At 55.8% G+C, this 11,946-nt stretch overlaps 1 protein-coding gene across 2 annotated transcripts; it reads right to left on the bottom strand.

The window, feature by feature from the left end:
• Positions 1-2,136: 2,136 nt before the first annotated feature.
• On the bottom strand, positions 2,137-9,169 carry CD320 (CD320 molecule). 2 transcript variants are annotated; one of them, XM_030807733.1, is made up of 5 exons: positions 8,404-9,169; positions 5,275-5,400; positions 3,781-3,879; positions 2,785-3,042; positions 2,137-2,615 (listed from the first exon to the last, which is right to left on the bottom strand). In XM_030807733.1, exons 1-5 carry the CDS (start codon positions 8,528-8,530, stop codon positions 2,473-2,475), a joined length of 753 nt encoding a protein of 250 aa, XP_030663593.1. In that variant the 5' UTR covers positions 8,531-9,169; the 3' UTR covers positions 2,137-2,472. The 2 variants fall into 2 exon arrangements, with proteins under 2 accessions (XP_030663593.1, XP_012364993.1); XM_012509539.2 differs by having other exon boundaries at positions 3,781-4,014.
• Between the last annotated feature and the right edge of the window lie 2,777 nt (positions 9,170-11,946).

An 11,946-nucleotide genomic window follows, 5' to 3' on the forward strand; every position in this document is an offset into this window, starting at 1 on the left:
TGTGTTCCCCCCTTTCTCACACACACACACGCACACACAGGATCTGGGCTGACCTGGACTCCACTGAACCCACAGAATATGGCATTGGCGACACTGACCCAGCAGTCTCTCTGCTTTGTGCGTTGGGGAACCCCAAGTCACCATGGCAGGAGTGTGGCCACCTTGCTCAGGAGTCCACATGGAGAGGTCAGCTATCCCAGACATGACAGACCTTCTGGATGGGACATCCAGCCAGCCCAGCCCCCAGATGATGGCAGCCACTGTCACATGGAACAAATGAACCCCCAGTGAGCCTGGTCAGCCCAGAGCCAGGAGAGGATTCGACAACAGGTGTTTGGAGCCAGTGGGCATGGGGCGGTTTGCTCCACTGAGAACAAGAATGCATGACAGTCAGGAAGGTCCAGAGCCTAGAGGTCCACTTAGGTGGCATGTGGCACCCACACCAGCCTCACAGCCAGGCACACACATCTCTGACATACCCCGTTGTCCGCCGAGGCTGACTCGTGACGCAGAAAACATTAGAGAAAAAACCTGGCTGGATGCAGTGGCTCACACCTGTAATCCCAACGCCGTGGGGGGCCGAGGTGGGAGAATTCCTTGAGGTCGTGTTGGAGGCCAGCCTGGGCAACACAGCCTGACCCTGACTTTACAAAAATAAAAAATTAGCTGAGTGTGATACATGTGCCTGTAATCCCAAAACTCGGGAGACTGAGCCAGGAGGATTTTTTTTTCTTTTTTTTGAGATGGAGTCTCACTCGTCACCCAGGCTGGAGTGCAATGGCAGGATCTCGGCTCACTGCAACCTCTGCCTCCTGGGTTCAAGTAATTCTCTTGCCTCAGCCTCCCGAGTAGCTGGGATTACAGGCGCCCGCCATCACACCCGGCTAGTTTTTCTATTTTTAGTAGAGATGGCGTTTCACCATGTTGGCCAGGCTGGTCTCAAACTCCTCACCTCAGGTGATCTGCCCACCTCGGCCTCCCAAAGTGCTGGGATTACAGGCATGAGCCACTGTGCCCAGCCCAGGAGGATCTCTTGATCCCAGGAGTTCAAGGCTGCAGTGAGCTGTGATCACACCACTGCACTCCAACCTGGGCAACAGGTCCATCTGAGTCTATCTCTAAGGGTCCCAGGGAGGTCACTCCCCAGCAAGGAGGCTACTGTGGCCCCCAACATCCCATTCAGAGATTCAGAAGCTGAGGCTCAGGGAGGAACTTTGCCCTGTCACCCAGAAATCAGGGTGTGAATTAACTTCAGTGGTCACCAACCTTTTTGGCACCAGGGAACGGTTTCATGGAAGACAATTTTTCCACGGACCGGAGGTGGGGATGGTTTCAGGATGATTCAAGTACATTACTTGTTTTTGTTTGTTTTTTGAGACAGTCTTGCTGTGTCACCCAGGCTGGAGTGCAGTGGCCTGATCACAGCTCACTGCAGCCTGGACTTCCCGGGCTCAAGCAATTCTCCTACTTCAGCCTCCCAAGTAGCTGAGACTACAAGTGCACACCACCACCCACAGCTAGTTAATAAAAGAAAAATGTATAGGCCAGGCACAGTGGCTCACGCCTGTAATCCCAGCACTTTAGGAGGCCGAGGCAGGCAGATCACCTGAGGTTGGGAGTTCAAGACCAGCCTGACCAAAATGGAGAAACCCCGTCTCTACTAAAAATACAAAATTAGCCAGGCGAGGTGGCACATACCTGTGATCCCAGCCTGCCCTTCCAAAGGGCTGGGATTACAGGTGTGAGCTACTGCACCTGGCCAAGATGCAGTCTCTAAAAACATAATTAAAAAATAATTAAAACAGGGTGAGTCTGAGACTATCCCAGGAAACCTGGCTTCCACTGCACTGAGGACGAAGCCACAGTGGGTGGGGGTCCCCAGATCTGGGAATGGGAAGGCACTGCCCAAGCTCTGCTCTACTTCCAGGAATCCTGATGTTAACGCAGACTCCCCAACCCAGCCCTGCTGCCCCTGCTCCCAAAAAGCAAGAAGCATAGTAGCTGCACCCAGGGCTTGGTCTCCACATCCCACCTTCTCTCGGCTGGGCTCTCATGGAGGAGGGGCTGCAGCAGAGATCCCAGGCTGCTCAGGCTTCCCAGGCCAAGGGAGACAGAGACCCGACCCAGAGGCAGGCGGAGGATGTGAAGCAACTTTAATCGCCACCCTCAGACGGGGCAGCAGGAGTGTCTTAAGCACGGGGCCGTTCTACCCCCTGGGAGCTGCCTGGGGCCAGCCCCTCGGTTCTGGCTGTGGCAGGTTCCCCATCCTAGCTCCCTGGATCTCCATAGGGAGTGTCCAGGGACCCTCAATCTCCAGGGCCACTTCTGCAGGAGCTCGGGTTCGAGATTCCATGTGGCCAGAAGAGCTCAGGTCTCTGAGGGCTGGTGTGCCTGTGTACCCATCCGCATCACTGCTCTCCTCCTGCCTGGCTGCGCCCAGGGCTGGGTGACAGTGGTGGCAAGTGCTTGTCCTCAGGGCAGCGAGGTCTTCTGTTCTGACAGCAGCAGGGACTCCTTCATGGCCACCAGTAACCCCAGCGGGCGGAGGCGTTCCTGGGCTCGGAGCCAGGACAAAAGGAGGAGGGTGGCGGCGACCAGGCTTGTACTGAGCACCGCTGTGGGGAACAGATGGACAGAGTAAGGAGGGGGAGGGCAAGAGCCCCCACACCCACCAAGCTCCATACACATGGGGATGGGAGTTCTGCAGCTCATCCCTCCCCACCCACCTCCCCTGAATCCCCGGAGCTCTAAGCCCCCAACATGGGAGGGTTAAGTCCATCTTACCAGCAGCTGCAATAACCACATAGGCAGCTGGGCTTCCAGACTGGTCTCCGGCAGAGGAGGACGTGGCATTCCCGACAGAGGTAACACTCTCCAGGGTCACAGGGGGCCCCATGATTGTGGCATTCCAGAGAGAGGTGACACTCTCCGGGGTCACAGGGGGCCCCATGGTTGTGGCATTCCCGAGAGAGGTGACACTCTCCAGGGTCACAGGGGACCCCATCGTTGTGGCATCCCCTTCCGGGAGGATCTCGTTGGTTCCTGCAATAAGCCCAGGCGTTCAGTAGTTGAGGAGAGAGCACTGAAGGTGTGAGGGGGCCAGGTGCCCAGGGGAGCCCTTGGGGTTTATCCTCAACCAACCCAGGCTGGGTGAAGCTGACTGCTGCCTGTAATTATGTCTTTCTTTTTTTTTTTTTTTGGAGAGGGAGTCTGGCTCTGTCACCCAGGCTGGAGTGCAGTGGCGCAATATCAGCTCACTGAAACCTCTGCCTCCTGAGTTCAAACGATTCTCCTGTCTCAGCCTCCCGAGTAGCTGGGATTACAGGCGTGTGCCACTGTGCCCGGCCTTTTATTTTTTTGAGACAGAGTTTTGCTGTCACCCAGACTGGTGTGCAGTGGCCCAATCTCAGCTCACTGCAACCTCCGCCTCCCAGGTTCAAGCGATTCTCCTGCCTCAGCCTCCTGAGTAGCTCAGATTACAGGTGTGTGCCACCATGCCCAGCTAATTTTTTTGTACTTTTAGTAGAGATGGGGTTTCGCAATGTTTGCCAGGCTGGTCTCAAAATCCTGACCTCAGATGATCCACCCGCCTCAGCCTCCCAAAGTGCTAGGATTACAGGCATAATCCTAGCGCCCGGCCCCTAATGATGTCTTGCCTCCCCTACAGGGATGCAGGCACGAGCAAAGGCATGTGTCCACGCCCCTGGCCTGGCCACGCCCCAGCAGGCAGCGGGTGTCCCCATCTACCCACGAGTCCACCCTAGCCCCGCAGGTGCGTACCACAGCCGAGCTCATCGCTGGAGTCGGGACAGTCTGGGTGGCCGTCGCAGCGCCATGTGAGTGGAATGCAGTCATCGCTCAGTGTGCAACGGAGCTCACCCGCTGGGCAGGCCAGGCGGCTGCAGTTGCGCAGTTTCTTGTCGGTTCCCCCAGAGCAGTCACTGACACCGGTGCAGGGGCAGGGGAGGCCAGAGGGCGGTAGGCACTGCCCATTCTGGGTACACGGCTCAATCCCTGGGGCACAGGGTTGGTCAGGTCCCAAATGCCCACCCAAGAAGGCCCAGGTACTTCCTGCAGCCCCATCCCCTGCAAGCCCCACCCTCTAACAACAGCTGAGCCCAAATAAAATGCTCCCTTCCTAAGGCTCCGCCCCCTGCAACTGTTAACTCCACCTTCTAAGGACAGGCCTCCCTGCAAGCTCTTCCCCTGAGACCCCACTAGCTCTACCTTCCTACAAGCCCACTTTATTCTATTTGTTTCTTTCATTTATTTATTTTTTCTTTTTTTTTTTTTTCCTTGAGACGGAGTCTCGCTCTGTCGCCCAGGCTGGAGTGCAGTGGCGCAATCTTGGCTCACTGCACGCTCCACCTCCCGGGTTCACGCCATTCTCCTGCCTCAGCCTCTCCGAGTAGCTGGGACTACAGGCGCCCGCCACCGCGCCCGGCTAATTTTTTGTATTTTTAGTAGAGACGGGGTTCCACCGTGGTCTCGATCTCCTGACCTCGTGATCCGCCCGCCTCGGCCTCCCAAAGTGCTGGGATTACAAGCGTGAGCCACTGCACCCGGCCTATTTATTTATTTTTTCTTTTGAGACGGGCTCTCCCTTTGCTGCCCAGGCTGCAGTGCAGTGGCGCAATCTCGGCTCACTGAAACGTCTGCCTCCCAGGGTCAAGCGATTCTCCTGCCTCAGCCTCCTGACTAGCTAGGATTACAGGGGCCTGCCACCACATCCAGCTAACTTTTGTATTTTTAGTAGAGATGGGGTTTCACTGTGTTGGCCAGGCTGGTCTTGAACTCCTGACCTCAAGCGATCCGCCTGCCTTGGCCTCCCAAAGTGCTGGGATTACATGTGTGAGCCACTGCACCTGGCTCCCTCCCTCTCTCTCTCCCTTCCCTCCCTCCCTCTTTCCTTCCTTTCTTCCTTTCTTTCATTTTTCTTTTTTTTTCTATTTTTTTTCCTGAGACAGAGTCTTACTCTGTTGCCCAGGCTGGAATGCACTGGCACAATCCTAGCTCACTGCAGCATCAACCTCCCAGGATCAAGTGATCGATCCTCCCACCCTAGCCTCCCAAAGTGCTGGGATTACAGGCGTGAGCCACTGCGCCCAGCCCAAGCCCATCTTAGACCCCGCTTCTTATGACCCACAGACCCAAGTCGCACCCACCCCTGTGGCCCTGCCTTTCCCACAAGCTCCACCTCCGCGTGCCTGGCCCCTGACATCCCACCCTCAGGTCCCGCCCCCTGTAAGCCCCGCCCCGGGCATGGCCACTCACTGCACTCCTCCTCATCGCTGCCATCGCTGCAGTCCAAGTCCCTGTCGCAGCGCCAGGTGAGGGGCACGCATAAGCCACTGGTGCGGCACTGGAACTTGGTGGGTGGGCACGAGCCTGAGCTGGGGCCTGTGAGACGGATGCAAATGAAGCTTGGGAAGCTGGAGGCTGGACCTTTCTCCAAGAGCACAGAAGTCACTGGCTGTGACCCGCAGGAGACAGGTGAAGTCCCGGGATGTAGGAACCACACTGGCGGCTGCTTGTTACTGAGCCCCTAGTACGAGTGGGGTTCAGAGTGTAGCAGTTCCTGGGCTCAAGAGCCCCACTGGGCAGGTGCTACTGCACTCCCCAGGTTACAGAGAAAGGAACTAAGAGGAGGCCACAGAGCTGGTGGCAGAGGCTGGGTGCAGTGGCTCACGCCTGTAATCTCAGCACTTTGGCAGGCCGAGGTAGGTGGATCACTTGAGGTCAGGAGTTCGAGACCAGCCTGGCCAACATGGTGAAACCCCGTCTCTATTAAAAATACAAAAATTAGCGAGGTGGGGTGGTGCACGACTGTAATGCCAGCTACTCGGGAGGCTGAAGCATGAGAATCGCTTAAACCTGGGAGATAGAGGTTGCAATGAACCGAAATCATACTGCTGCACTCCAGCCTGGGTGACAGAATGAGACTCCATCGCCACAAAAAAAAAAAAAAAAAAAGAGCTAGTGGCAGAGTTGGGGTTCGAACTCAGGTCTCGCTGATCCCAGAGTCTTCACCAGGCTCCTCATAGCGAGATATCTGCCCCGGAGACCTCCAAACTCAGTGGTTAAAGAGACTGGGAGATGGGCCATTTCTCCACATGCCCTGGGTCAGGCTCCCAGGCTCAGGTTAGCAGGGAGGGTCTATCTCCTTTGCATAGCAAAAGAGAAACTGAGGCAGTGGGTGGGAAACTGAGGCACTGGGTAGAAAACCTGCTCAGTCACCGAGTCCTGTTGCCTCGCCTCCTGAATTCCTCCCAGACCTATCACTTTCCCCATCCTAAATGTGTCAGCTCCTCGCCAGAGCCCCAGGCCCCAAGGTCCATTACGACACCAGAGACTTGCCCTTCCCTCTCTCCTCTCTACACCCTGTGTTTTCCCCTCAATTTTCAGATCTCAGCTGATTTCCTGGGAGGGTTCTCATGTCCCTCTCGGAGACCTAGGAAGCACTGCCTCCCGTGTCTAACAACTGTCCTTAAAGCCCTGGTCATGCCTGTCCACCCACAGACTGGACATTCCGTGGAGGTCTGGGCTGTGACCTGGCCGCCTAAACCCAGGGCAGTGCCTGATCATAAGTGGACACAGGTCACATAAGGGTCCAAGCTGGGTCCAGAGAAGATCCAGCCTGTCCTAGATTCTGAGCAGCGAAGCTTAGCTGTTTGCCGACCTGGAAAGGCACAGAGGGGCCTGGAACCCGGGCCAAGGGACAGAGAAAGGGAGTGGCCTTTAAGGCTTCCTCCTGGGTGCGGCCAGGGGAGGTGGCAAATCCGCCACCCTGGCTTGGCTTCACTCTGCCAAGGCCTTTAACCTCTTCCACCTTTACCCACCAGCCATGAGCCTCCAACCCTCCACTCCCCACTCCCCACTGCCAGACCCTCCCCGGCCTTGAGGCCTAATTGTACCTACTTGCCATAGGGTCCCTGAGCTCTATGGAGCCCGGAAGAGCTGTGGACAAACCAGTGCCTGCTTCCTTCCCTGCCCCCGGGGGATCTGGCAGCCTCCAGGTGTGGCTCTCCACCCAGGCCCAGACTTCCATAGCCCTGACACCTCTGACCTCCCTTCCCTGGACTGCGGGAGTGTGTGTCCCTCTGCAAAGTGGACAGCAGAGCACAGCAGTCCCCGCCTCATAGGGTGTAAGCCTGACAGAAGTTAGAGTGACCAGTGACTTTCCCTCCTGGCCTCAGTTTCCTCACCTGTAAACGGGGTATGCTGGGAATCCCTACCTCAACATGGTGAGAAAAAAGAGACTGTGTATAGAGTTTTGTCCTGTAATCCCAGCATTTTGGGAGGCTGAGGTGGGCAGAACACTTCAGGTCAGGAGTTCGAGACCAGCCTGGCCAACATGGTGAAACCCCATCTCTAATAAAAATACAAAAATTAGCTGGGCATGGTGGCGGTGCCTGTAATCCCAGCTACTCGGGAGGCTGAGGCATGAGAATTGCTTAAACCCGGGAGGCGGAGGGTGCAGTGAGCCAAGATAGCACTACTGCACTCCAGCCTGGGCGACAGAGGGAGACTCAAAAAAAAAAAAAAAAAAAAAAAAACCAACAAAAAAAAAACTTTTGTACTTGGTTAATGTGAACCCTGCCTCCTTTAAAAAAACAAAAAACAAAAAACAAAAAAAACAGGAACATTTAGCGTGAATGTCAGGGACTTTGGGATGAGTCCAGGGACCTAGAAAGTGCGGAATGCACAAAGGAGCTGGGAAAGTGTGTGAGCCTGAGCCCAGAGCTGCAAGCTGGGAGTGCCTGAGTGCACAGGGAGGCCACTCCAACCCTCCAGCTGCCTCTAGGGGTATCAGAGAGGGAGCCCATCCCCACTGGCCACCAATACCTCTTAGGCCAGGGCGAACATGCCCACGGGGGTATATTGAACTTGTAACCCCAGTCTCTGCGAGACCCTGGAGTAGCATGGGGGGAGAGACCTCGCGTTCTCTAAGGATGGAGGACAAAGGAGGAGAGACTGGGAGGGGGGGGACGGTCGCGGAACGGTCACAAGGCCTGGTCGCGAGGGTTTGGAAGGCAAAGGTGCGAGAGGCACCAGGTGACCCGCCCTGTGTGATGAGCGGTCGGACAATCTGAGCCTGCTAAGAGCTTTCCTGACCAGGCTGGTATGAAGGGCGGCTTGGAGGTGACAATGGGGCACGACAGAGTACAGCAGGTGTGGAGGGGGTGTGCAGGGCAGAAGCAAAACCGTTAAAGGCAGGTGGAGGCACCCTCTTCCCCTTCCCCAGCATGGGGTCTTCCTAGCACCAGTGCGCGCCTTCCCACAAGCAGATTAAGTCCAAATCCACGTGCTGAGGGAGTGTCATGAACGGACATGCGGTGCAGCCAATGGCGAGGCGTTGTCGGAGCGTGGGGGCGGAAGCCTGCGCTGCGGGGGGTCACTCACCTGCGGCCCGGGCAGAGGTCGGGGTGGAAAGCGGGGTCGCGGCGGCCTCCAGGCCTAGTCCGAGGCCGAGCAGCAGCAGCAGCGCCAGGCCCAGAGCCCCTGTTCGCCGCGCTCCAACCCGCGCCATCCAGCCGCTGGTCGAGCTGTCCCCGCAGCGGCGCAGGCCACGCGCCGTCCAGACCGCTCTCTTATACCTGCGCACGCGTACGCGCGGGGTTGGGGCGGGGCCCAAGCCCCTGAGTTCTGCGGCGCCCGCGGCTACGCGTACCGTAAATGTCAGAATAGGAGGGCAAAGAGAATTAGAGGCCCGTCCCCGCTTTCCCCAGTGACGAGATCAGTTGAAAGGTATGGAGCCCGCTTGAAGTTAGAAACTTCTGGGGATGGTAAGGAATTTGTTGGTGTTCATCTGCATTATTTCCCGTTCCACATGAGGACTGCTGCAAATGTTACTGCCTCGTGATCCTCTTTAATATGGCAGCCACGCCCCTCAGACACTCCCCATTTCCTCCCTCATCCCATTGCTTTTGTGGCGCCGACAGGTAATTTATTTTATTGACTTATTATGGTTTATTGTCCTAGTTCCCATAGAATGCTAGCTACTGGAGGGCAGGGATCTTCTGTTGCTCACTGCTTTATTCTCAGGGCCTGACACACAGTGCTTGACTCATAGTAGGCTCTTAGTAAACATTTGGTGAGTAAATGAATAAATGAAATGTCCATTCTCGGAGTCGGGTTGCTCGGGGGAAAAAAAAAGGAAATCAATTAATTAATTAAATTTAATAATAAAGGCCGGACGCGGTGGCTCACGCGTGTAATCCCAGCACTTTGGGAAGCAGAGGCGGGCAGATCGCTTGAGCCCAGGAGTTCGAGATCAGCCTGGGCAACACAGCAAGTCCCCGCCCGTCTCAAGAAAAAAGAAAATTAGCTGGGCATGGTGGCTCTAACTTGTAGTCCCAGCTACTCAGGAGGCTGAGGTGGGTGAATCACTTGGGGCTGCACTCCAGCGTGGGTGACAGTGAGACCCCATTTCTTAGAAAAGTTGGCCGGGCGCGGTGGCTCACGCCTGTAACCCCAGCACTTTGGGAGGCCGAGGCAGGCGGATCACAAGGTCAGGAGTTCTAAACCAGCCTGGCCAACATAGTGAAACCCCCGTCTCTACTAAAAATACAAAAATTAGCCGGGTGTGGTAACACCCGCCTGTAGTCCCAGCTACTAGGGAGGCTGAGATGGGAGAATCGCTTGAACCCGGGAGGCGGAGGTTGCAGTGAGCCGAGACCACATCATTGAACTCCAGCCTGGGTGACAGACTGAGACTCTGTCTCAAAAAAAAAAAAAAAAAAAAGTCGTGGTCATAAAACTTGGTTCAGATGCCGTCCGTGGCATGCCTTGCCTAGCGTCTTGCCCTCCTTGTGGCCTCTGCACACCCTGCCTGGTCTTTCCTTCCCTGCTGACCTTTCTGAATCTGATTCATCCTTTTGCCCCAAGCAGAATCCCACCTTCTCCAGGAAGCCTTGGGCTGTTGGCCTTTGTAGGACCCACTCTGGGACACTTGTACCTGCTGCCTGCAGCTGTGGCCTTTCCCCTTCCAGAGGGCAGGGTGGTCTCAGCACCCTCTTGGTCCACAGCTGATCTTTTTTAGCTGCTGAAGGGCCCAGGACAGTGCCCTGGGGAAGCCATGACACTCCTCTGCGTAGGGTCACTGGGTAGCTCCTGCAGCCAGACTTGGACACCCTCCCTTTGCAGATTTCTGTCTCCCCAGGAACCAGCTGCCTTCCTTCCGGGGCGAATTCATTCTCATCCCACAGCCCCAGCATAATGGGATCTGGCTCAGAGAGGCCTTTCCTGATCTGCCCTAGGTTTGCCTTCCCTGTGAGCAGCCCTTACTGTCCTCTGCCTTCCCCGTTGAGCTGCAGGGTGACTAAGGTCAAGCAGGAGCCTCAGTGGGAAGGTGCTGAGGAAGGTTCACGTGAGAAGTGGCTGGGGGAGCCCTCAAGAGATGGAAGTTAGGCCAGGCACAGTGGCTCAGGCCTGTAATCCCAACACTTCGGGAGGCAGAGGTGGGTGGATCACTTGAGGTCAGGAGTTTGAGACCAGCCTGGCCAATATGACGAAACCCTGTCTCTACTAAAAATACAAAAATTAGCTGGGCATGGTTGCACACACCCATAGTCCCAGCTACTTGGGAGGCTAAGGCAAGAGAATCGCTTGAACCCAGGAGGTGGAGGTTGCAGTGAGCCAAGATCACACCACTGCACTCAGCCTGGGTGACACAGCAAGACTGTCTCAAACAAAAATTAAAAAAAGAGATGGAAGGCTGGGCGTGGTGGCTCACACCTGTAATCCCAGCACTTCGGGAGGCCAAGGCAGGCGGATCTCCCGAGGTCAGGAGTTCAAGACCAGCCTGGCCAACATGGTGAAACCCCGTCTCTACTAAAAATACAAAAAATTACCTGGGCTTACGGCAGGCGCCTGTAATCCCAGCTACTCGGGAGGCTGAGGCAAGAGAATCACTTGAACCCAGGAGGCGGAGGTTACAGTGAGCCGTGATCGTGCCATTGCACTCTAGCCTAGGCAACAAGAGCGAAACTCTTGTCTCAAAAAAAAAAAAAAAAAAAAAAAAAGAAGTGAGAAGTCTGTGGCTGGCCTACTGAGTGTCCACACATACACCCCTTACCCCACCCGACTGGTCTTCACAATCGATGCTCCCCAACAGCCAGTGGTCCTGGAGTCCAATCTCCCAGAAGGATCACCCATTCCTACCACTCTCAAGGTCAGAGCCTGGCTTTTGGGGGAAAGGGCAGTGCTGTCTCCAGGGCCTCTGCACCCAGGGACAGTGTCTGTCCCACCCCTGGAGTGCCAACCGAGTTGGGAGACTCAGCACTGACTTCACCCCAAAATCCAAGTAAGCTGGATATTGCTTAAAATCAGGGGCCAGGCGTGGTGGCTCACACCTGTAATCCCAACACTCTGGAAGGCCAAAGCGGGTGGATCACCTGAGGTCAGGAATTTGAGACCAGCCTGGCCATCTCTACAAAAAAAAAAAAAAAAAAATAGCGGGCATGGTGGTGCACACCCGTAGTCCCAGCTACTCAGGAGGCTGAGGCAGGAGAATTGCTTGAGCCCAGGAGGCAGAGGTTACAGTGACCTGAGATCGTGCCATTGCGCTCCAGCCTGGGCGACAAGTGCGAAACTCTGGCTCCTGCAGCCAGATTTCCGTCTCCTCCCCAGGAACCAGCTGCCTTCCTTCTGGAGCTAACTCATTCTCATCCCACAGCCCCAGCATAATGGTTTCTGGCTCAGGGAGGCCTTTCCTCATCTGCCCTAGGTTTGCCTTCCCTGTGAGCAGCCCTCACTGTCCTTTGCCTTCCCCGTTGAGCTGCAGGGTGACCAAGGTCAAGCAGGGGCCTCAGTGGGAAGGTCTAAAAAATAAAAATAAAATCAGGCCAGGTGTGGTGGCTCATGCCTGTGATCCCAACACTTTGGGAGGTCAAGGCAGGAGGATCGCCTGAGGCCAGGAGTTCAAGATCAGCCTGGGAAACATGG

Source organism: Nomascus leucogenys, unplaced genomic scaffold, assembly GCF_006542625.1.
Source record: "Nomascus leucogenys isolate Asia unplaced genomic scaffold, Asia_NLE_v1 Super-Scaffold_241, whole genome shotgun sequence".
In the NCBI taxonomy this organism is placed as follows: Eukaryota; Metazoa; Chordata; class Mammalia; order Primates; family Hylobatidae; genus Nomascus; species Nomascus leucogenys.